Source organism: Lepidochelys olivacea, assembly GCF_965140295.1.
Source record: "Lepidochelys olivacea isolate rLepOli2 genome assembly, chromosome: 8".
NCBI lineage: Eukaryota > Metazoa > Chordata > Testudines > Cheloniidae > Lepidochelys > Lepidochelys olivacea.
In genome coordinates this window covers 98,212,386-98,236,122 of record NC_140418.1, presented here as the reverse complement: position 1 = coordinate 98,236,122, position 23,737 = coordinate 98,212,386, and the positions used below count along the sequence as shown (strand labels likewise).

Sequence of the window (23,737 nt, the reverse complement as noted above, 5' to 3'; positions counted from 1 at the left end):
CTGTGGAAAGTTTAGAAGATCTTATATACACACAAAGCATGAAAAAATACCTCCCCCCTCCTCACTCTCCTGCTGGTAATAGCTTATCTAAAGTGATCACTCTCCTTGGTGATCACAAGTTGGGCCATTTCCAGCACAAATCCAGGTTTCCGGGGGGGGGGGGGTGAGAACCTGTAAGGAGAGTGATTTCTAAAGATAGCTACAGCACTTGACCCAAGATTTAAGAATCTGAAGTGTCTTCCAGAATCTGAGAGGGACAAGGTATGGAGCATGCTTTCAGAAGTTTTAAAAGAGCAACAGTCCGATGCGGAAACTACAGAACCCAAACCACCAAAAAAGAAAATCAGCCTTCTGCTGGTGGCATCTGACTCAGATAATGAAAATGAACATGTCAGTCTGCACTGCTTTGGATTATTATCGAGCAGAAGCCATCATCAGCATGGACACATGTCCCCTGGAATGGTGGTTGAAGCATGAAGGGACATATGAATCTTTAGCGCATCTGGCATGTAAATATCTTGCGGTGCTGGCTACAGCAGTGTCATGAGAATACCTGTTTTCACTTTCAGGTGACATTGTAAACAAGAAGTGAGCAGCATTATCTCCTGCAAATGTAAACAAACATGTTTGTCTGAGTGATTGGCTGAAAAAGAAGTAGGACTGATTGGACTTGTAGGCTCTAAAGTTTTATATTGCTTTATTTTTAAATGCAGGTTTTTTGTACATAATTCTACACTTGTAAGTTCAACTTGCATGATAAAGAGATTGCGCTACTCTACTTGTAATGGGGGAACTGAAAAATACTATTTTGTTTTTTACTGTGCAAATATTTGTTATAATAATCATATAAAGTGAGCACTGTACACTTCATATTCTGTGTGGTAATGGAAATCAATATATTTGAAAATGTAGAAAACATCCAAAAATATTTAAATTGTATTCTGTTATTCTTTAATAGTGCCATTAATTGCAATTAATCACGATTATTTTTTTTAATTGAGAGCCCTAGTAGCTTTATCTCTTCTGTATCCTTCACCTGCCCTCTGCTTAACTGATGGCAGAAACAGCTTAACTTCACTCTTGCTATACTCTGTCCAAGCAGACGTATGGAATTTGTTTGCCTTGACTAAAAGCCTAGGAGGTAAGAAGACTGAATATCCTCAGCCTGACTATAGGCAAGGAAAGGGAGCTGACTGGAGAGAGAGCAGTGGAACTGTCATATATTAACTTCAGTTCATTTTGCATGCTGCAGTTCTATGGTTAAAATGTCTTCCTCCCAATTTAAAGAGTCCTCTCCCTAGGATGTCATAGCCATGAAATAGCCCTTTTGGTGTTACTACAGTGGGGTCTGACGTTTTTCCCACTTTACCTGGCACTGAGTGTGAAGTACTTTTCCCACTGAAGTCAGTGGGAGTTTTACCACTGACTTCAGTGGAGCCAGATTTTCACACCAACAGTTCGGCTATGTTTAAAATAAACATAGTACATAGGGCTTGATATTGCTAGAGTAAAGAATGCAGGAACTCTCATAAAGTCTGTGGGAGTTTTGCCTGAATAAAGAATGAATAATTAGCCCCATTGTCTCAGTGGGTGGGACGGACTTTTTCTCCTGGTTAGGGAGACTACATTCCTTACAGACAGATCAGCCTATTGGTAAGTAGGTCAAAATGAATGAAAATAAGACTTGCATTTCTCCCTAAGGGACAATGTGTGTTTTTATAACAGTGATTTTTTTTTTTTAGAACTGATTCTCTAGTTTTTCCTTTTCAAATTCCTGTGCTGCTGCTTTTTTACAGGGATGCTAATTTTGAGATGGTGGGTTTGTGCAGTGTGTTCTCATGTACTGCTCTGTATGACCTAGAAATGCTAGCTTTTAGTGCTGTGTAAACTAGAAGACACGTTGAACATATTTATGTCTCGCCTTTGGATGCCATCGAGCCTTTGCTCGGAAGAGTAATCTGTTGTGGAATACTTTCACATTCCACATACATGTTTATATAAATATACATAATCTCTTTTCACTGACAGAGTAAACAAAGTGCTAGAATACAATGGTGACTCTGAAGATGAAACTACTGAATCATTCTGCAGTATGGAAAAGGATACTGGTTGAGAGCATTCATATACCAAAAGAAATGTGACCCCTTCTTTATCTTCCTTTTTATCATCTATCTAACTTCATCAAACAAAAACCAGACTTCTCTTCTTTGTATTCCCTTCTTGTGTCTGACTCAGCCCTTGTTATGCCTTAATTTCATGATGCCTGGCTGAATCAGTGCTGAGACAGCCTCTCCTGTTTTGGATTGACAAAGATGATGGTTTCTGATTACAGGTTTTCTTTCTTGGTTTTTCAGCTTTTTCTCTCCCTTTACTATTTCTCCTGTTAGAGTGGCTGTACAATTTACCTTCTAGCTTAATTTTCCTTTCTTCTTCATCTCTCCCCTGTGAGATGAGAGGAAATGGCAGAGAGTGAATTTCAGATTGACTTAATACATAAAGAGGAAAAAAGGGCAACTTTTAAAATAGGCTCTAAAGTTTTGTGGGTTTTTAGTGATCTCTCAGTGCACTTGCGCTCCATATTTATGATTTGTCTTCAGAAAACTTGTGATGCTATGATATTACTTACATTTGTAATTGCATGTCACTACATATTTTGTATGTGTCCATCTACTCTAGTCATAGATAGTGAATCACAGTCCTTCAGTGTTCCGAGGCTGTATCAAAGGTTATGTCTGCACATCAAAGAAAAACCTGCAACTGGCCCAGGCCAACCAACTCAGGCTCACTGGCCTTGGGGTTGTTTCATTACTGTGTGGACTTCTAGGCTTGAGCTGGAGCCTGGGCTCTGTGGCCCTCCGACCTTGCAGGGTCTTAGAGTCTGGGTTCCAGCCCGAGCCTGGAAGTCTATATAGCAATGAAACAGCCCTGCAGCTCAAGCCTCACGAGCCCAAGTCGGCTGGCACTGGCCAGCCATGGGTTTTTCTTTGCTCTGTAGACATACCCTTTGACACACCTGAGATGTCATAATAGATTACATATGTAACTTCCTATGGATGTACTGTTGATAGAAATGAGGCATATGCTGAAAAGGCTGAACATATTGGAACAAATCCTAATCTGTTACATCCAATATCAGCTCTATTGCTAATGAGTTGAAGAATGCTTCATTGAGCTACTCATGGTAAATGTGATATGTTTCAACTATTATGATAGACTCAATTTTGTTCACTGAAGTAATCAGGACTCTGAGGGTAGATTTACCAGATTTTATGTACAAACTTCACTAGCAAATCTTAGTGGAAAAAATGTAATTAATATCTGTCATGGATTATTTTAAAAATGAGACCAGCAAATTGATCATAATCGCTGAACTACCTCACAGTCTAATTTTGTCTGTATTTTTGTGCCTAGTTGACAGTCTGTGTATGCTGAGCTTAGTCAGTCTGCACAACTCTCAGGTTAATCAGTTGGACTATGACCATAGTATATCTTTACACAGTGGATAGGGTTCTTAGAGCATATTCATTTTCCGTCTCTAGTCTAAAATGTGAAGAGACGTTTATAAGCAACTGAATTCACACTTCAAATTTTAAATAGGTGATGCATCTTTTTCACATGGATGTCCTGATCGCTGTTCCTTCTAATTTTTCCCACCCATGTGTGGAATGAATTTTGTTATATGCACCAATATGGAGGTGATGTGTGACACATCACCTTCATATTGGTACACATAACAATATTCATGTGGTGGGGTTGGGCCGAGGGGTTTGGAGTGTGGGAGGGGGCTTAGGGTTGGGGCAGAGGGTTGGGGTGCAGAGGTGTGAGGGCTCCGGCGGGGGATGTGGGCTCTGGGGTGGGGCTGAGGGGTTTGGGGTGCAGGAGGGTGCTCTGGGGCTACGGTGGGGAGAGAAGACTCCCCACCGCAGCATCTGGGTTGGGGGGAGGAGGTGCCTATCCCTACTGCTGGGGCTGGGGCTGCAGGATAGATGCCCCTCCCCCAGCTGCAGCCCCAGCCTGGGTCCAGGTCACTCCGGGGTCAGGTCAGGCCTGGGGCCAGGCCTCAAACTGAGTTGGGGGAGAGGCGCCCCAGCCGTGGCAGGTTGGGGTCCAGGGGACGATATGCAGGTTCCCGGGTAGGTTGCCTGAGTGCCTGTCCGGTGCTAAATAAGCTGCTGCCTGGCCGCACGGCTGCACAGCTTACAGGGAACTTAGGTCCTGATGCTATTTCTGATTTGACCTTTCCGGTGATACTGTTGCTCCATGAACAGCACAGTAGAACTAACTTAAAAAAAAAAAAAAAAAAAAAAAAGGGCGGAGAGCACGGGGAAGGAGGCAGCTTTGCATCTGGAAGTACCCAACACTGTTAACTTGTTTTTATCGTGCTCAGCCTGATCTGCAATGTCGAAACCTTACCGGACTGTTCCTCATGTTGAATGAATACGGTGTGGTGTGTGCTACAAACTTCTTAAAATAACAAGATGTCAGAATTGTATACTTTAAATCTTTTGTCAGTTTCCCTCTTAAAAACAAAAGGTGCATAATAAACCTAACCTGCTTGCCAGAAAGATTGGTCAGAAGTTACAATTTCCCACTTAGTATCTAGTGCAGGTTTTCCCCTAAATTGTTCTTCTGAGTGTTTGGCTAATCCTTCTTTGAATGTTTCCATAGATTGTGCTTCAATGACCTCTTGGCTGTTGTTCCATTCTACAATTGCTCTTACTGTTAGGAAGCTTTTCCTTGCATTTAATCTCTCAACAGTCATTTTGATTAGATTATATTTAACCTTTCTGCTTGTTGTTCCTGAAAATTGCTTGCTAGTGAAGTATCTGAGCTTTTCTTAGAGGTTGGTACTGAACAGACAGATGGCTGATGAGTCACTATTGGCTAGAAAGTGTCTGTATGTAGGTCTCTTGGTTGGCAATAGGTTCATAAGGCTGCTGATTGGCAGTAGGTACTAAAACCACCAGTAAATAATCTTCACATTGTAGTAATTCCAGGATCTACAATGGTAGAGGAGAGTATTTTAGTACCAAGAGTATTGATGTGATTTCTGAATTACAGCTGTAGTTCATATGAAGCTGAGTGACTTTGACCAACAGTCTAGTCATGGGTGTTTTTTTCATGCTGTAAGCATATCTGTTTTTGTGACTGGGTGCAGGGTCACTACTGAGTCCCCAGTACACACAAAGAAACACTATCTTTCCTTTCCCATCCACTGAACACCCTTGGAAAAGGGAAAGGCATATGAAATGCTGCTGGAGGGACAGGAGAAGGAGCGTGTATGTAGGGAAGGTTCTGAAGCTTGGATTGATGCTTGGTCTTGCGGAAGTTTGTTCATTCTTTGGACTGTGTTGTTTGGTTTGTATTTATAAAGGTTCCTTGCTGCTGAATAAACTTTACTGTCTGTGGCTGTTAAGTTTCTGCCCAATCATCCCAATTTATCTCTCTGTGTTTTACAAATCCTTAGTTTTGAGTACAAGTCCTATAGGGAGTAGTTAGCAAATCTTACCATATTACCTTGAGCACTGTAATCCTGCTTCAGTGTCAATTTGGAGGATATGAGACACACAACAGAAAGATGAATCAGCAAACAACCCTAGCTGTACGCTTTAGAGTAAAGTGATCACAGAAACACAACTTGGGCAGAGGGTCCTGGTATGCCTTGAGCTACTTAAAATCTTTTGGCATTGACTGCACTTCATTTTAAGGGCTAGTCTACACTGACCAATGTGTGGTGATGGCGCAGGATATAAAAAAACAACCTCAATAAGGATATAAAAATCCACCTCAACAAGGGGTGCTGGGGCACTGTTTACACTGGCGCTGTACAGCGCTGCAACTTGCTGTGTTCAGGGGTGTGTTTTTTCACACTCTTGAAAAAGAAAGTTCCAGCGCTTTAATTGCCAGTGTAGACGAGCCCTAACTGTCGACGAAATGAGTAGTCTTTTTTTCAGGGAGGAGGTCTGATGGCCACCACATTGTATTTGAAGACTATCCTTTAGTACACAAGGATTTGAAAAACTCCATAGACACTTGAAATGTTGGTAAGAATGAGAAGAATTACAAGTTCAATATATATCACTGCTGATAATTCATTTGAGTTTGTAGCATTGTTGTAGCCATGTTGGTTCCACCATATTAGAGAGATGAGGTGGGTGAGGTAATATATTTTAATGGACCAACCAGGACTGGCTCAAGGCACCAGCAAAGCAAGTACGTGCTTGGGGCAGCACGTTTCCAGGGGCAGCATTCCGGCCATCCTTTATTTTTCCCCCTGGCCCCGCTCAGTCAACCAATGAGCCCCTGCGTGGGGCAGGGCGGTGAGCTCAGCGCGGGGGGCCCGGCCTTGGCCCCCTGCTGCCGGGGGAGCGGGGCGACGCTGCTCCTTCTCACCCCGCCACATGTGTCACAAGCGGTGGAGGAGCCTGAGTGGAGCCTGGAATCAGGACAGGACCCATTGCCCCGGGTGGCTTGGTGCTGGGCGGGCACCCCTGGTCTGCCCTCTTCCCCACGGCTGATCCACCCCCCAGCTGCTCTGTTGGTTACTGTCCCCTCTGCGGGGGTGGGCCGGGTTTGAGATCAGGGTGGGGGCCCATGGGCGGTATGTACAGCCCTGAGCACCTCACTCCAAACACTGCTATAGCATTACACATTCTTTTAACATTACCAGTATCAGTGGCTTCTGGTGAGTGCAGTTTCTCAAAACTGAAATTACTAAAAAATTATTTGAGGTCCACCATGTCTCAAAATTGTTTGTCAGGACTCTCATTAATTTCAGTTGAAAGTACCATTGCAAAAAATTTAGATTTCACTGAATTATTAAGACTATGCAAGTATAAAAACCAGAAAAATTCAGTTCATATAAATTCTTTTAATTTATGAGAAACTGGGCACACTGGAAGACTAATGTTTTTTCATTACAGTGAATAGATGAACTCAAATTGTTTGTAATTGTGATTGTTAAAATTAAATGAATACACTAGTAGGAAATAGTGAAATAAAACAAACTACAAATTCTCTTTTCATTTTTTTAAAATTTTAAACAGTCAAAAAAACCCAAACCAAAACAAAATTGCAAAGTGCAAAACCAAAAAAAAAAAGGGGGGGGGGTGGCAGCAAAACTTCTTTTGCTTGGGGTGGCAAAAAACCTAGAGCCGGCCCTGGGACCAACTTCTGTTAGTGAAAGAGAAGCTTTGACCTGAAGAAGAGCTCTGTAGGCTCGAAAGCTTCTCTTTCACCAAGAGAAGTTGGCCTAATAAAGGATATTACCTCACCCACCTCGTCTCTGTTATTCACTAGTGGTTTGTTTAAGAAGTGTAAACTGTGTGAAACATCCCTGCTCTGCCAGACAATCGGATCTCATTCTTGGGGTGGGACCAGAGACATTTCTTAGGAAAAATATAATTAAGCAATATGCTACTGTCAAAATGAAGGATATAATATTTTGAAACTAGACTTATGCCATCTGACTTCAAGGTATACTTTTTTTCATAACAGATCTTGTTAGTCAGGTATATGGAACAGTAATTTGTGTTTCAGAGTAGCAGCTGTGTTAGTTTGTATCCGCAAAAAGAAAAGGAGGACTTGTGGCACCTTAGAGACTAACAAATTTAACAAATTTATTTATGCGCAAATAATCTCTAAGGTGCCACAAGTCCTCCTTTTTCTTTTTGAGTCATTTGTGTGTTGCATTAAACTAAATCTCTTTTGCAACCATCTGCTTAGTTTGGAGGTCATGGAGGCTGGAAATGCTGTCTTTTTAGTTCTGTTGCATTATAAACCTGTCCCCAACAGCTTCTTCATATTAACACTTAATGTTAGATCAGACCCAATTAGTAAATTCTTCTTGCCGTTCAATATTATAGGGCAGCCCTCACCCTTCATCTGTCTGTGCTGTCGGGGAAGAGGAGGGAAAGATTCAATTTAACTAAAATAAGAGACAGATTGTGACCCTTGTTGCCTGGAGGGGCCACACTGAGATTGCTTAATTAGGACAAACTGCAGAGAATGGGGCAGACTATCCGCCAAACTGGTGGTTATTCTAATGATTCGGTTCACCAAGCCAGCAACAAAACAGCTTCTACTATACCTTACTGGTGTCCCAGAAGCCAAAACCACAACTCCCTTAAAGCAATCCAACCTGGGGCTCCCACCCAGACAGCCACTCACATATGATGAGGATTACTGAAAATCTTTTTGATCACATATAAAGTTTTACCAATCCCAAGGAATGGGATACATTACCCACCAGGTCAATGAATATTTCAGAACTTACCTAAATACATGCTTACAGCCAATTCTTATTAACTAAGTTTTATTTAAAAAGAAAAGAGAGTATTGTGGTTAAAAGATCATTATTCATATATAACATGTCTATAAAGTTTTTAGGTCAATTTCACGTTAGAGATGGTGAGCTGCTGAGTTGCAAAAAGTTCTTTCAGAATCAGTTCTGTAGGTTATAATCCAATAGGCAAGTCCATATGCAGAGTCTGTATAAATTCTTCCATGAAAAATAGGGTAATCCAGACTGGCACTGGAGACCTCAGTTTTGCGTCTCAAGCTTCCACTGACCAAGCTTAAGCAGATCTGAGATAACAGGATCAGGGCCTTAGTTCTTTTATAGATCTCTGGCAAAACATTGATAGCCTCTTGACAGCAGGCATTCCTTAGGTGAAGAGCATTGTGACTTTGAAGTAAAACCTCTGTTTCCTACGTATATACAGATAATAGTTGCATTCATCAGCATAAAGTAATTATCCATTAATTAGTTCATAGAAAATTTACTACAAACTTCCATGAAGTTTCATCTAAATGCTAATATTCCCTTTTGAGCTCTGAATCAATAGCAGATAGTACCAGAGACTGACTGGTTACATAACATCTAAAAAGAGATAGGTAAACACAAATACAATTAGTATCTTTTTCCAATTCTCTAAAAATACCAGTTTGCATTTCAAAGCTCTAGTCTAGTGGTTCCCAAACTTGTTCCATCGCTTGCGCGGGGAAAGCTCCTGGCGGGCTGGGCCGGGCCGGTTTGTTTACCTGCCGTGTCCGCAGGTTCGGCTGATCATGGCTCCCAGTGGCTGCGGTTTGCTGCTCCAGGCTAATTGGAGCTGCTGGAAGCAGCGGCCAGTATGTCCCTCAGCCCGCACTGCTTCCAGCAGCTCCGATTGGCCTGGAGCAGCGAACCATGGCTACTGGGAGCTGTGATCGGCCAAACCTGCAGACGCGGCAGGTAGACAAACTGTCGCGGCCCACCAGGGTCTTTCCCCGCTCAAGTGGTGGAACACGTTTGGGAACCACTGCTGTAGTTTATCTAACGTGACTTTGGTAATTAGGGCCATTCCTTATAAATATCTAACATTTATATACTTTTAAAATATATCCTTAAAGGTTGAATTTGGTCATTTACCTTGCTAGTTGTTCAACATGTTCTGGCTCAGTGTCACGCCTACCCCCTCCCAATGGTATGAACTCTGCCCTATATTAGTGGTTAGCATGCAGACGTACTCAGATGGTTTGGAATGTAGCCCCTTCCTAAAGACTGGAATTGTCTTCAAACAGGCCATACAAGCCGCAGGGCAGCTTTTGCAGCTGGCTACTGTGCATGCACAGCATACCCTGGCATTAGCATGATGCAGATTTTTCTGTTTCACAAGGTTATTTAATTCTTAAATTATTTTTATTTGTGTTGAAATTTTCCATGCTTTGTTTCTGACCAAAAGCTCCCCTCCTCCCCCCCCAAAAGGTGGGGGGGGGGGATGAGAAGAGAGAGGGGAGACATTTGAGGAAGTAACTTTCAGAGGGGGGTGTGACAGAATTGGGGGAAGGAAATGTACTCCTTTCATTCACCTAATTTTTTTTTAAATTTATTTTCATTCTGCTCACCTGAAGCTGATGGTCAGCCTACCCAGGCCACTAAAACGCTTGGTAAACAAAGTGGACAGCTATAGCAATAAACTACAAGCTGAACCATACAATTATCATAGTAGTCCTATGGGCCTTAGCAAACATTAAGGCTGTGTTCTTATCTTTCTGGTAGTCTGTTGAATTTACCTTCTTTAAATTCCTTTTTTGGTAGCTGAAATAACCTTTGAGCACTTACTTTCAGAATTTGACATGCAAGCACCTCTGTCTAGGTATTTATATGCTCCCATCACCATATAATAGTGCAACAGTTCTAGAGAACTTTTCAGAAGTCATTGACACCAAAGGTGGAAATGATTTATTTGGACGTCCAATTCATTCTGCTGCTGTCTGCAGAAGCTTGCTTTCTTGTACATTTTCAGTTGTTCTCTCTAAATTAATTCAGAAGAAATCCAGTGACAGAGATTGAGTTATCTACTCAAATATATTAGTATTTTTGTATTGTATCTGATGATCAAACCCAAGTATAGAATGACTAGGATTGCCTTTGAAGGACAGAAACAAAATAACATTAGAACCTTTTTCAGGATACCCGTTGCTATTCATCCGGATGTATTGAAACTGTGTGCCTGAGTTGTTGCAGCCCCAGCCAGTTCTGTAAGCTTTAGCTTATTAAGCAAATGTATAATGATAGTGTGTCTAAAACACCTAAGAATTTAAATTAAAAAGAGAAAACTAGAAAGTTACAGCTTTTGAAACATTCAGCTTTTGAAACTGTACTGCTGTATTCTGAACACTCTCTTTTCACTTAATCAGACTCCTTAAAGGGTGACTGTGGGTGAAGAGGCAAGGATTTAATCAATCTATTGTTCGACTAACATTTTGTCTAGTCCTTTTGGGTTTGTTTGTTTTTTTTTAAGATATCTAGAACCCTACTAGCTTGCCCTCCCTATACATTAAAGTTGTATTTATTGTGTTTTCCAGAGCATTGTATAGAGATCAAAAAAGTCCATCCACCCAATTTAAACATTATTCCTGTAGGAATTTTATTTACCTATTATTGTTGCAAGTAAAACCTAGTATTACTGTAATTACTGTAAAAACGTGTGTACTTTGTGCATTTGACAATACTTTATAGTTTCCCCGTGTAGGTCCATAACAAAGTAACAGAGGAGAGAAACTTTTTTAAAAACAGGAAAATGTGATTAATATCACAACAGGTCGATAAAGAGTTGAGGCAGGTACAGTAATTAGCCAGTTTTTAAACCAAAATTGAACTTCAAATTTATATTTAACTCTGAATCTATTATTGTTGCTTTTGCCCTGCAACTTTCAGCTTTTCATTGTGCTAGACACTATACAAACTCTGATTTTAAAAAGAATCTGCTGTACATTTATTTCTCAGTTATGCAATTTCCTGCACTTTGGCTAGGGGTGTGTTGCGTGTTGTTTAACATGACTATTTTAGTAACAATACAGCATGCAAATCTCTATACTGATTGGCTGAGGGCCTCAGAATTCCCTGTCCATATAATTGCAAGAAACAAGGCATCCAAATTCTGATATCTCAGCCCCATCTTGTCTCCTCTCTAAACGTTGATGTTAAATAAAATTTATATTTGACAAAGGAAGCACTCCTTTATACAGTTTGTATGGAATAGATTGAATAAACCTTCCTCCCCAACATCTTCCGCTACTCCTCCCTTACAAGTCTTGTGATTTTTAGGTGGGATTGGAGGACAGAAAGTCGAAGCAGCCATGATGTGGGCATGTGGATACAGAGGTCAGAGGGATATAAGCAATGAGAGGACAGGTGGAGATGGAGAATACATTTCAGTATATACTCTTTGAGTTGAGTAATAAGCATACCATACATAATCAAACTTTGAAGACCAAAATCTTTGTATAATTAGTCCACTTTGATTGATTGTTCCCTTGTAAACAGGAAGCTCCCTCAAGTAGTCTTATTCGTCATGCGCACTATTTGTGTTATTTATTGGATGAGGAACTAGAAACAATTGGGAGTAGTAATTGGCATGAAGTCAGTGTTCCTTTCTCTTCTTCTCCCTCAAATTCACTAAATGCCTCCAGTGGCCATCACCCTTTTTTCTTCACCCAGTTTCTCATGTCCTTGTCACTTCCTGTACCGTTGCTGTGATATTCCACCACAGCAATGAACTTTTTAGCATATGCACAACGTGCCTCAGGTGGCACGTGACCAAGATTCATCATGGAATTTGGTCCACTGGTTGGATCATTAGCTTGCTTGGGTACTGACAGGGAGAGTGATGTGAACACTGATCCATGCCCCCCCCAGCAAGGAACTCTTTCAGGCTAGCAAAGTACAGTGAAGCTTTTGTACTGGAAAAAACACAGAGTATTAGAAAGTGGGTAAAGAAAAGAGTAGTGATAACCTTTGGTCAGTTTCTGGATCTCTTTCCTGCCCGCAAAGCCCTGCCATATCATTTTGCATTTCATATTGCCCCTCCTTGATCACCATGGCCTGCGAAATGACCCATTTTCACCTGAACCTAGTTTCTGTTTCTCAATAAAAATTTTATAGCTGTGTGATACGGGAATAGGTGGATCATCTTGTGTATATCCTTGCTATTGTATGAGTCCTGGTTCTATAGAAGAAATTTTTTAAACAGGATTGTCTTAATAAATATAATTGCTTTATTTTAAAATTGAAAGATACTGAAAAAGAGATCAGGCTCTCTTTATTTGTCTAAGTTATGATACATCCATAATGAAGTAAAATTAGGAGTAATTTATTACAGGTTGGAGCCTCTGGTGACTCAGAAAAATTTGAAAAATATATTCTGTGAAGATACAAGTCTGTTGATGTAATAGATTTTCTGTTTTTACATTTTTTATTGTAATATATTTTACATAGGAAAAAATACCTTATTTCTCACCAGGCACTGTACAGCTTTGTGATACCATGTATAGCTGCTGTGGAAATGATTAGGATGTGTCTTATTTAACTAATTCCATTTAATGAAGAATGTTCATGGGAGCTGATGAACTCAAACAGTAAAGATCCTATTCTCATGTAAATAATCTTTAATAAAAGGCATATGTTTACCATGTCCCCTAGAAAACGGTAAAGCAGAGGAATTGTTTTAAACAGTATTTGTCAAAGGCTCTAGAAGATTAGACCTTTAAAAATTCATCACATGCTACTGATTTGACAAGCATAGGTAAGTGCACCTTCTGATCAAGAAATGTGATTTATGCAAGCATGTAGTTAGATTTTAAAATACCTTGATCAGGGTAGAAAATCTCTCTGAACAGCTCTTAAAATGTGCAATGGCAATTTTTCAAAATCTCCCCATTTAACTCTCCATAAATAGCACTAATGTTGACATGGCATATGCTAATCTGAATCTGGAGTGATTTTTTTTACAGCTAAACTATAAACCCTGAAGAGCTGAGATTTTAATGGAAAGCCTGGTGTATTCTCTATAGCTGGTCAAATGTAGTTTATAGAAGTGAGAAGCTAAGCATCTGATTCAGCAAAAGTATGTACAGATTCTTCATTGAGGGCTTGTTTACATGAGAAACTTGAACTCATTTAACTAAAGTTGTGGTTTTTAAACCATCTTAAACTCAAGTATAAAGCTGTGTGAATACTCTTAAACTAAATCAAAATGTCAGGTAATCAGTTTAACATAAACCAAAGTTAGCCACTCCTAAACTGAAATCAGAGTTCACCTGCTGCTGAATTCTCTTCTAGATAACCATTTTAGGTAGTGTGGTTTAATTTAAAAGTTTTAGTCTGGACACACAACATGGTTTTCAGTCTAAAAACCTTGAAAAAATGGCAGATTTTAAGAAAATATTGAAAATTTTTTTTTGCAGCTCGAGATGCTGATGAGAGAGAGAAGTGGATTCATGCTTTAGAGGAAACAATTCTCCGTCATACTCTTCAGCTTCAGGTAAGTTAACCTTTACTCTTGATCCTGAAGCTCCTTTATTTTCAGAGTAACTAAATAAACTGACTGACCCAACTTCTGATATCAAATATTCCAGTGTAGCTTGTAAACAGCTGATTATCTGATGGTACAAGATACAGTACATAGTGATATATCTGCCCTGGTACCTGAGGTTACTGTTTGTATCCAGCTAAATTTAGGCAAGGTCTCCTGACTTGTTAGATTGTATCTTGAGTAGTTTATTGTATTAGTATGATTTGTTGTTTATCTTCCGCTGAAATAATAATTTTCTCTTGGTTTTGAAAGAGGTAGGCTGGCTTTAAAATGAAGGTATTAGACTGGGTCTTGGGGAAATCTAGGCTCAATTCCTGGCTTTCTCACAGTCGTCCTGTGTGCCACACTTAAGCACGCTGTTTAATCTTTGCCTGAATTCTTTATCTGTACAATGGGGCTAATGCTTCATTTCTTTCACTTTTTTGTGTCTACTAAGATTGTAAGTTCTTAGGGCAGGGACTTTCTCTCACTATATTTGTATTGTGCCTAGCACAATGGCACCCAGGTCCCTTATTAGGCCTCCTAAAGTACATATAAAATTTAATACAAATAATAAATATTTTAAAATAGGTTTAGACTGTGCCTCCTCAATGCATATACATCAGTGATTAGAGTGCTATTGTGTTAGGTACTAAGGATTTACTTAAAAACCTTAATCTCAAGGGAGGAGGAGAAAATATTAAGATGACAGTGATTTGGTGAGATGTGAGAAAGGGAAGGTGCTATGCAGAAATAGATACAGTCTCTATCTGTAAGTGTTTATAGTCCAAGAAAATTAGAGAGGTGGGTGGCAGGGCAGTGAAACACTAACAATATATTCAATCTCTATCAAAAGATAGGTTTTAGTGTAGCAGCCATGTTAATCTGTATCCACAAAAAGAAAAGGAGGACTTGCGGCACTTTAGAGACTAACAAATTTATTTGAGCATAAGCTTTTGTGAGCTACAGCTCACTTCATTGGATGCATTCAGTGGAAAATACAGTGGGAAGATTTATATACACAGAGAACATGAAACAATGGGTGTTACCATAGATTTTTTTTCTCCCCCATTACCAAATTTAGCCAGTTTTGTTGGCAGACTTCTTGTAAGCGTCAGAAGTAGTGGATATTGAGATCTGACTCCGATTAAACTACACTCCTGTTCAAAGTGCCCTTCAAATTAAAATTATATAGATAAGTAAAACGAAAAGGAGTACTAGTGGCACCTTAGAGACTAATCAATTTTTGAGCCAAAGCTTTTGTAAGAAAATGATAAATCATTATATTAAACATTTTAACAAGGAAGATGTGTGTGTATATAATATTTATTTGACTGTCAGGAAACAAGGTGCAATGTAATATTTCCCCTCTTTCCCACCCCAGTGCAAGTATTGAAAGGGATACCTGTTTGGACCTGTGGTCTGTTTTCAGCAGTCATCTTCTCAAAAACCTTCTTTCCAATTTTAAAATGCCATAAAACACTGTTAAAGACTGCCCAGCGTAACATCAATTTAGACTTCTTGATCAAAGAACTTCAGTGTTGTCAGCTCCATCTTTTAGCCTGAGTTGTTGAGCAGATATCAAGGTGATATGGAAATAATGTATACACCTTGCCTTTTTAATCTTCAGATATAATCTTTTTTCCTTTGAGTCTGGGAGAACTTGTTCCTTGCCAGTGTATTGGAAGTAGTTCTCTAAACTACCCTCAAACATCTTGGTATCGGCATAGGTAACAGCTGTGGGATTGCATATGAATCCTGTAGGATTGAATCCTTAGATTTCAAATAGTGATTACAGCTGAGACTTTCATTGGAGTCTAATGGAGTCAGGCAAATTCATTGGGAGTTGAGATGTGTCTAATTCCCTTTGACTTCACTGAAAAGCCCATCTTAAATATTTTTTCTACCATACTACCTCTGAGTCTAACCTTTAAGAAGTTAGCATTTTATTTCAACTGAAAACCACCATGAGGGCTGCTGCTTTAAGAGGACTACTAGTTTTGACTGGTACCTATATAAGTCAGTGAAGAAGAGATTTTCTAAAGCTTTTGTTTAGACTAGGATTTAAAGGTTTGTTAGGTCATATTAGCAAGCTTGTTCTAAGGAACACCTCCTAAAACTGGTCAAGACAAGGCATGCTGTATTTTATCAAGCACTTCAACTGCACCAGTTTAGCATTTGCTAAAGTAAAGTTTGCCTTTTCTTGACCAGAATTTCAAGTGGTGTGTTTAAATTTGATCAAAGTAGCTCCCAGATCGAACAAACCTTTACATCTTAATCTAGCCAAAGCTCATATTTGTTGTTGTGGCAAAGCCCTGAGGTATCGCTAGTGAGTTGGGGGCTGTCCATACATTCTATAACACATTTTGGGGTGGTTTTTCAAGACCTACCTACTCCCTTGCTTGTGTTACGTGCACAATTCAGGGTCTCTCTCCTCCCCCCCCCGCTTACCTAATGTATGGACAGTTATATAGTCGTTTTCTTAAGAATTTGGGGGATGTGTGGGGGGCTCTCTCTTGGTTTCTGAGCCGTGGTTGCCCCTGAGCATTCCGATGCCGCCGCCCCCATTGGCGAGCACAGGGAGCGGGGACAGCAGCCGCAATCTGAACGGGAAACAGCCGGAGACGCGGTAGCTAAGCAGCAGGCCGGGGGCGAGAGGAGGCCTCGGCCGCGTGGGCCCGTTGTGGGCAGACCAGGCCGGACTCCTGTCGGCACGGTGCGCGGCAAGCCAGAGCGAGCCCCGCCCGCCCCACGATGCGCTGGAGTCAGGCCGCCCTTGTGTCACCGCGTCACGGGGCTTCGCAGAACAGAGGGGGCGGCGCGGGGCGGGTTGCGCTTGCTCAAGCAGCGGCTCGCGCCGCCCGGTCACTGGCCGCCGCCGGGGAACACGCGCCTGACCTCCGCCTTGAGCCTTCTCAGCCGCAGCCCCCGCGGATTCAGTCCGACGGGGCCGCCGGCCGCTGCCCGCACAATCGCAGCGGGAGCCTGGAGGGAGCCGGATGTCACCTCACCTCTTGGGGGAGGGGCTCCCCGGGGAGGGGGTGAGCGGCCATCTCCGCCCTCCCCCCTCCAACCGCCGCTCACTCCGGGGTGGGGGAAGGCGTCTGACCCACAGCCAATCGGGAGCTGGCGTGGTTCTGAGGCGAACGCCGAGCAGCGGGTCGCGGCGGCCGGGTCCTGGGGGGGGGGGGCTGCTCCCCACCCGGCTCCCAGCGGCAGGCGGCGCTGCCGGGGTCCAGCCGAAAAGCGACCTCCCCTGCCGGCGGGGAGAATGGCCGGTGTGAGTACGGGGGGGGGGCGGGATATCCGCGGGGCGCGACTCCGCGCCTCGTCCCTCCTGCCCCCGCCGCAGGATCTGCAGGTGCCGGGGCTCCTGGGTCCCGCTCGCCGGCGCGCCGCTCCCCCCCCCCGCCCCCGTCTCGGCGGCCCGCTCTGCTCGCGGAGACCCGCCGGGACGGGCTGGCGCTGCTCGTGTCGCCAGTCCACGCGCACGGCCCGCGAGTGGCGGTGATTCGCCTGCTGGCAGCGCGCAGGCTTCCGCCAGCCCTGCCCAGCAGCGGGTCTCCGCGAGGAGGAACTCAGCCCGGGCGCTCACAGCAAGCGGCGGGCGCTGCTGGACCCGCACGGAGCGGGCGTAAAAACCGGGCTCCAGCGTCTCCTTCGCTCGAGGAGTTCGCAGGACCTCCTGGGAAAATGACTTTCTTTTCCTGCTCGAAGAATACCGGGCTGCTTTTGCGGCGATTCTGTATTTTAGGGGGCATTCTGTGAACTTAAAGGGTATATGTTGTAGCAAACGTTTGCTTACAAGTAATGTCTTCGCTTAGTGAGCATCTAAAACTCTTTCATTGTTTAATACGGTTGGATTTTCATTTTGCATTTCTTTCAGTTTGGACAATGGAAAATTAGGTTTCTCCTCTTCTACAGTTTTGCTTTCAAACGCTTGCAGAAGAGAGTTGATTTGCTGTAGAAGTATTTTAGTTGAAATTACAATCAAAAGTGGAACTACTTTAGATTTTTTTATAAAATTTATTTTTAGGAATGGGTTTCCCCTCCACCCCCAACAGTGTTCCTTTAAGTCTACAAGACACTTCCTGTTCTAATCCTTTCTAAATCCAATTTTTAATTTACTTGCCTTAAAAAACAAACAAAAACTCCTACTTACTTTTGACCTAGGATTCTTCAAGTTTGCCAGGCCAGAAGTGAACTTTGTGTGCAACGTTTGAAGAAAATCAGTCACTGTTATACAGATCTGAAAAGTTAACAGTAAAAGCGAGGTGTGAAATGTCTTTTCGTGGCACAAACCTGCAAAAGGAAACAAGCATAAAAGGATGGACGAGACCAGGAAGTGTGTCCGAGTGCTTGTCTATACTTAAAATGCTACAGTGGTACAGCTGTGCCACTGTAGACCAGTGATTCTCAAACTTTTGTACTGGCGACTCCTTTCACATAGCAAGCCTCTGAGTATGACCCTCCCTCTTATAAATTAAAAACACTTTTTAATATATTTAACACCGGGATTTGGGGTGGAGGCTGACAGCTTGCAGCCCCCCCATATAATAACCTCCCAACCTCCTGACTGGTCCTAACCCATGGTTTAAGAACACTGGTGTAGATACTACCTGTGTGAATGGGAGGAGTTCTCTCATCAGCGTAGATAATCCACCTCCAAGAGGCTATAGCTAGGTTGATGGAGGAGTTCTTCCGTCTACATGGGGATTTAGGTTGACATCATTACACTGCGGTAATGAATGTGTGAATTTTTCACATCCCTGAGTGACGTAGTTTTTCCAGCATAATTTGCTAGTGTAAAACTGGCCTGAACATTATCTACTGTTGTTTTTTAGTCTTGTTAGTTTAATTTTTTTTCACCTTCCTTTGCACAATATGTTACTTGAGCACAAATTATGGGAAAATTTTTTCTGTAAACTTTATGAAAAAAACATGTATATAAAAAATGTTGTAAGCTCCTCCCTTCTGTTTTTTTCCAACAAGGTATTACTAGTTGTCTAACACTACAGGATGGAATTTGTTTATTCTGTTTGTTTGTGGCTCAATTCTTCCCTAGTTCAGGCTCTCTGTTTACCCTTTTATTGGACCATAGCCAAATCTTGTCATTGTATATCCTCTGATTCTCTTTTTAAAATTAGTCCTAAAATCTATAAATTTTAAAACTGAAGTCCATTCTCCTTGCCAGTCCTTTGCAGCGTTACACCTCTTTTTTTTTTTTTTTTTTATAATGTTACTAGGAATGTGTTTAGTATTTGACTAGCTTTTTCTTACAGAGCTTTCTTGTATTGATGTTAAGTATTTTACTGCTGGGTTTTAGTTCTGTCCCACATTGAATCCCTGTCCATAGGCGTTGCCAAATTTAATTTATATTTTTTATCATTTTGACTGATATTGATATTTATTTTTAAGCATTTAAAAATATTTAAATTTTCACAGTTGTGGGAAACTGGAGGGATTCGCACAATAATTAATGACAGATGTTGAGATTCAGAAAGTTAAAGCTTTCTAATCATTAAAACAGTGTCAACATCAAATGTCTAAATATACAAAGTAAATATTAAATCAGACTTAGTTCTCAAGCAGCATTTTTGTTTCTTTGCCTCTTCGTAAATTTTTATTATTATTATTAATGGAAATATTTGTCATTGGTTTGTGTGTCTATGGTGAAATTGATATTTAGTGATAAAAATCTAATCTCTCCAAGCCCACTTATTCATAGTTCAGATGCCCTTTACTGAGAGTATGGACCATAATCTTTAGAGGAAGTTCAGAGCTGAACTCAGCAGTGACCTGTTCCTCCTCTCATAAGGACTTGACAGCTGTGGGCTCCCTAGAACTTCCTGTCTCCATAGCAGCATTTCAGAGTTCTCCTGAGTACCCTGCCATTTTTCTAAAGCTCTTTGGGACCATGGTTCATTTTTTTCCCCTTTAGCGTCTTACTCCTTCCCAGTACTTTGTTGCTGGCCAGAGTGGTATGCCCTCAGCTGTGTGGAGGCCTATCACTACTTCTTCCCCTGTTATGCAGAGAATGAATGGACAAGAAACAGACAACAGGCGCTTGATGTTGAAAAGTAGACCTGTCCCTTAGTCAGGCAAGGACTGGTGTGATCAAATAACTGGTAAGGCCCATCGAAGGACCAAATAGTCTTGCTTCTTATCCCCAGAGCAGAGACCTGCAGCGAATGGGAAGGGTGTCAGGGCCTAAAAGAAAAAAAGGCTGTTTAGTTTCCCTCTGCGTCAGGTGAGAAGGAGAAATTGCAGCATGGTTGGGCTATGAGGAAGATAAGGCACAGGAAGAGAGTAAGAAACTTGTTTCTGGCATGTTGTAGACATGAGTGGTTGGAAGTCACCAACCCAGCAGAATTCCACAGGAGATGTTTGGTTCATAAATGCTTCAGTGGAACAATCAATCAGGAATTCTCCCTTGCTTAGAAACCAGGCATGTGGCTTCCTTACTCTCTTAAGAAGCAGAGGTGTGGACCATGAGAATACAAAGTATCAGACTAATGATAATAAAAAAAAAGTCACACTGAAACTGTCCAAACATCAGAGGGTTGTTCTTCTATTTTTCCACAGGCTGGGGACATGGAAATAGGTGGAATAAACTTAAGTATTCTGGAAGGCCTAATGGAAGCACACATCCAATCATTTGTCTTCTCCCTCAGGCAGGTGCCAATTCCTGTTGTCTTACCACCTTCTTCCCTTAAGATGACTGGATGTTTCTCAGTCAGAGGAAGGGGAGAGTGACTAATACAATTCTTTCTTCTGCCAAATTTTGTTCCATCTAGACTTATATGGTCATTCTGTCCCTAAGCCTCAGATGGAGTGAGAGGAAGCACAACACAGTGCTCACATATTCTCACCCCACCCAGTACTGCACAAGAGCCATGATCAATGTTCTCTCTAATTTTTCCCATCTGTGTGCTGAATGAATTTTGTTGTGTACCTGTGTGGTGGGGGTGGGGCTGAGGGTTTTCGAGGTGTGGGAGGGGGCTCAGGGCTGGGGCAGAGGGTTGGGGTGCAGGGGTGAGGGCTCTGGGGTGGGGCCGGGGATGAAGGGTTCAGGGTGTGGGAGCGGGCAGAGGGTTGGGGTATGGGAGGTGAGGGCTCTGGCTGGGGGTGAGGCTTTGTGGTGGGGCCGGGGATGAGGGTTTGGGGTCCAGGCGGCCCCAGGTCTGCGACGGGGAGAGAGGACCCCCCATCCTTCTCTCCGTGCAGCAGCTCTGGGGGCCAGGGGAGAGGCGCCCTGCCCCCCAAGCTCCCCCATCGTGGGCCCCCCACCCGTTACCCGACTCATCTTCCAGGCCCACCTGGACCCACTCACTGAGTGCAGTGTGCATGCCTGTGTAGCTCTGCTAATTAAGTGTGCAGCCCTTGGTGGCCTCCTGCACAGGCATGCACCTTAAAGGGAACATAGGCCATGATATGGATGGTGGGGCAGATCCCCATCCTCAGGAAAGAGTTAAAGAGCTCTTCTGGGCAAAGTCAGCCTTAACCCCCCCCATCCACATGTAAGGCTTGTGAAGCCTGGAGAGGGGTTGGTCCTTAAAGGGAAGGATCCCTGCTCAGTGCAGGACAGCACTCTGCAGGAGCAGGACTGCATGCCAGAGCTCCTCAGCCCATGGAAGCAGGGGTAGCTGACTGGGGGAATGGCTAGAGAACTTTGGCTGCTGAGGCCCTCTTAGAAAGGAGGAGGGCTGGTAATTCTCTTCTTATTTTTTCCCCTCTAACTTCCCAAAAGCCTAGGACTCTGCTTCTGTGGCCTGGGGAAGGATACTGACTTTGTTGTTTGGACTGCTTTAATCTTGTCCTGCACAAGGGGGTCGATACCTGGAATAGCACAGCTGGAGAGCTGTTTCCCAGTTGCTGAGACAGGAGTGGCACACACCCTTTCGCCAAGGGGTGCTAGAGAGCGATAGCCTACTGTAAAATATCACTGAGTGCATTCATTGAAAGGTCCTTCAAAAAGAGTACAATTAGCAGTGCTCCAGCTGAATAAGCAATGCTCTAAATTCTACGAATATATAAGTGGGAGCCATCTTTCATGCTATCCAAAGTGGATGTGGCACTGGCAACCCACATCAAAGACACTTATTCCTGAAGGAAGGGGCTTCTTTCTCGAAGATGCCACAGATTGTAAAGTAGGGACTGCCCTTGGAAGAAAGTACAAAGCCAGTTCAGTAACGTTCCAGGCTTCCTCAGCATCTACTTAATTCTTCAGGGCAGTCATTGTATGGACAGAGGAACTGAGATGACTGACAATTTTCTTGTCTTTGGGGAATAGTCGAATTGACAAAACAGTGATGTCCATTTCCTTCATAGCAATGCATTGATAGTTGCCATCAGAGAGCTTCCTTGGTGATGAAAGCTAACACAGTATCTGGGAAGAACCTGTAACCTATGTATTTGGTCTGGAGATTCCAAGGCTATGCAGCACCTGGCTTCATTTAAAGATAGCAAGTTGTGTTTGAAGAGGTGGAGCAGAGTGGATTGATTTAAATCACTAGTCAGGAAGACTCAATTTAATCACAGTTTTCTGCATAAAAGTGCATTCTTGTTGGTGGTTATAACATTAATACATATTCTTCATAACTCAGAGATAGATGTAGGTTTCATTTTTAGAAGGTACTACATTTTTAAAAAGTGATTTATTTTGAAAACTTTTCAGATTAGTTTTACAGGTATATCAGAAAATGAATGATTGTTTGGTTATTTCATTTACCAAAGGTAATTGAAGCAGATATTTATGAAGTCATTTGGAGGTGAACTATCTCCAATTCAACAGGTTAATCATTAATATTTGGAGGATTTTCTTGCCATGCTGTATTAGGAGGAGAACATCACCAGACAGACATTTAAATTGTTTTATTTAACTAAAATAACAACATTAAGTATTCTGGATTTTTTTCTTCAACAGCAAACATGTAATATTTTAACAAAAAAGCATGTGTCCCTCGCTTCTCACATTTATCTCCAGACTTCTTCTCCTTGTCCAGATCTGTTCCACCCCCACCAATCTTCTATTCATTGGACTTTTTGAAACTTTACATTTTAGAGAGAGGTAAGGGATTGATTCTGTGTACACAAATTTGCAGAGGGACAATAGAGTTGAGGTCTGTTATTTCTCACCTCTATATATTTATTTATTTAAAAACATTTTTGCTGTTAACAAGCATGTTACATCTGGAGACACAAATCCACAGTTTGAGAACGGCAAAACTAAGCAACTCTGATGGTATCTTGTAGACTGAGCACTGAATCCCATTGGGTAGACAGAAAGATTAACCTAAATAATCTATACAGAAGCATGTGGAATCCTATAAGAACATATCTGGCTTTAAGATTAAACTCGATACGTTTATGAAGGAGATGATATGATAGGATAATATGAGTTTGGCAATTAATTGATCTTTAAATATTCATGGTAAATAGGCCCAATAGCCTGTGATGGGATGTTAGATGGGGTGGGATCCGAGTTACTACAGAGAATTCTTTCCTGGGTATCTGGCTGGTGAATCTTGCCCATATGCTCAGGGTTTAGCTGATAGCCATATTTGGGATCAGGAAGGAATTTTCCTCCAGAGCAGATTGGAAGAGGCCCTGGAGGTTTTTCGCCTTCCTCTGTAGCATGGGGCACGGGTCACTTGCTGGAGGATTCTCTGCTCCTTGACGTCTTTAAACCACGATTTGAGGACATCAATAGCTCAGACATAGGTGAGAGGTTTTTCGCAGGAGTGGTGGGTGAAATTCTGTGGCTTGAGTTGTGCAGGAGGTCAGACTAGATGACCATAATGGTCCCTTCTGACCTAAATATCTATGAATCTAAGTGATCTATGCCCTGTCACCCAATTCCAGTTTCTGGCAAACGGAGGCTAGGGGCACCATTCCTG

At 42.2% G+C, this 23,737-nt stretch overlaps 1 protein-coding gene across 7 annotated transcripts in view; it reads left to right on the top strand.

Annotated features, from left to right (window-relative positions):
* OSBPL9 (oxysterol binding protein like 9) overlaps window positions 1-23,737 on the top strand; it is a 142,354-nt gene that overhangs the window by 36,785 nt on the left and 81,832 nt on the right. For 5 of the 7 annotated variants that reach the window (XM_084637620.1, XM_084637614.1, XM_084637616.1 and 2 more), the window contains one exon: window positions 13,732-13,808. In XM_084637620.1, coding sequence (XP_084493746.1) covers window positions 13,732-13,808 — 77 coding nt within the window. Of the gene's footprint in view, window positions 1-13,731; window positions 13,809-16,719; window positions 17,119-23,737 lie in introns of those variants that run through there. The other 2 variants (XM_084637619.1, XM_084637618.1) reach the window with 1 other exon arrangement.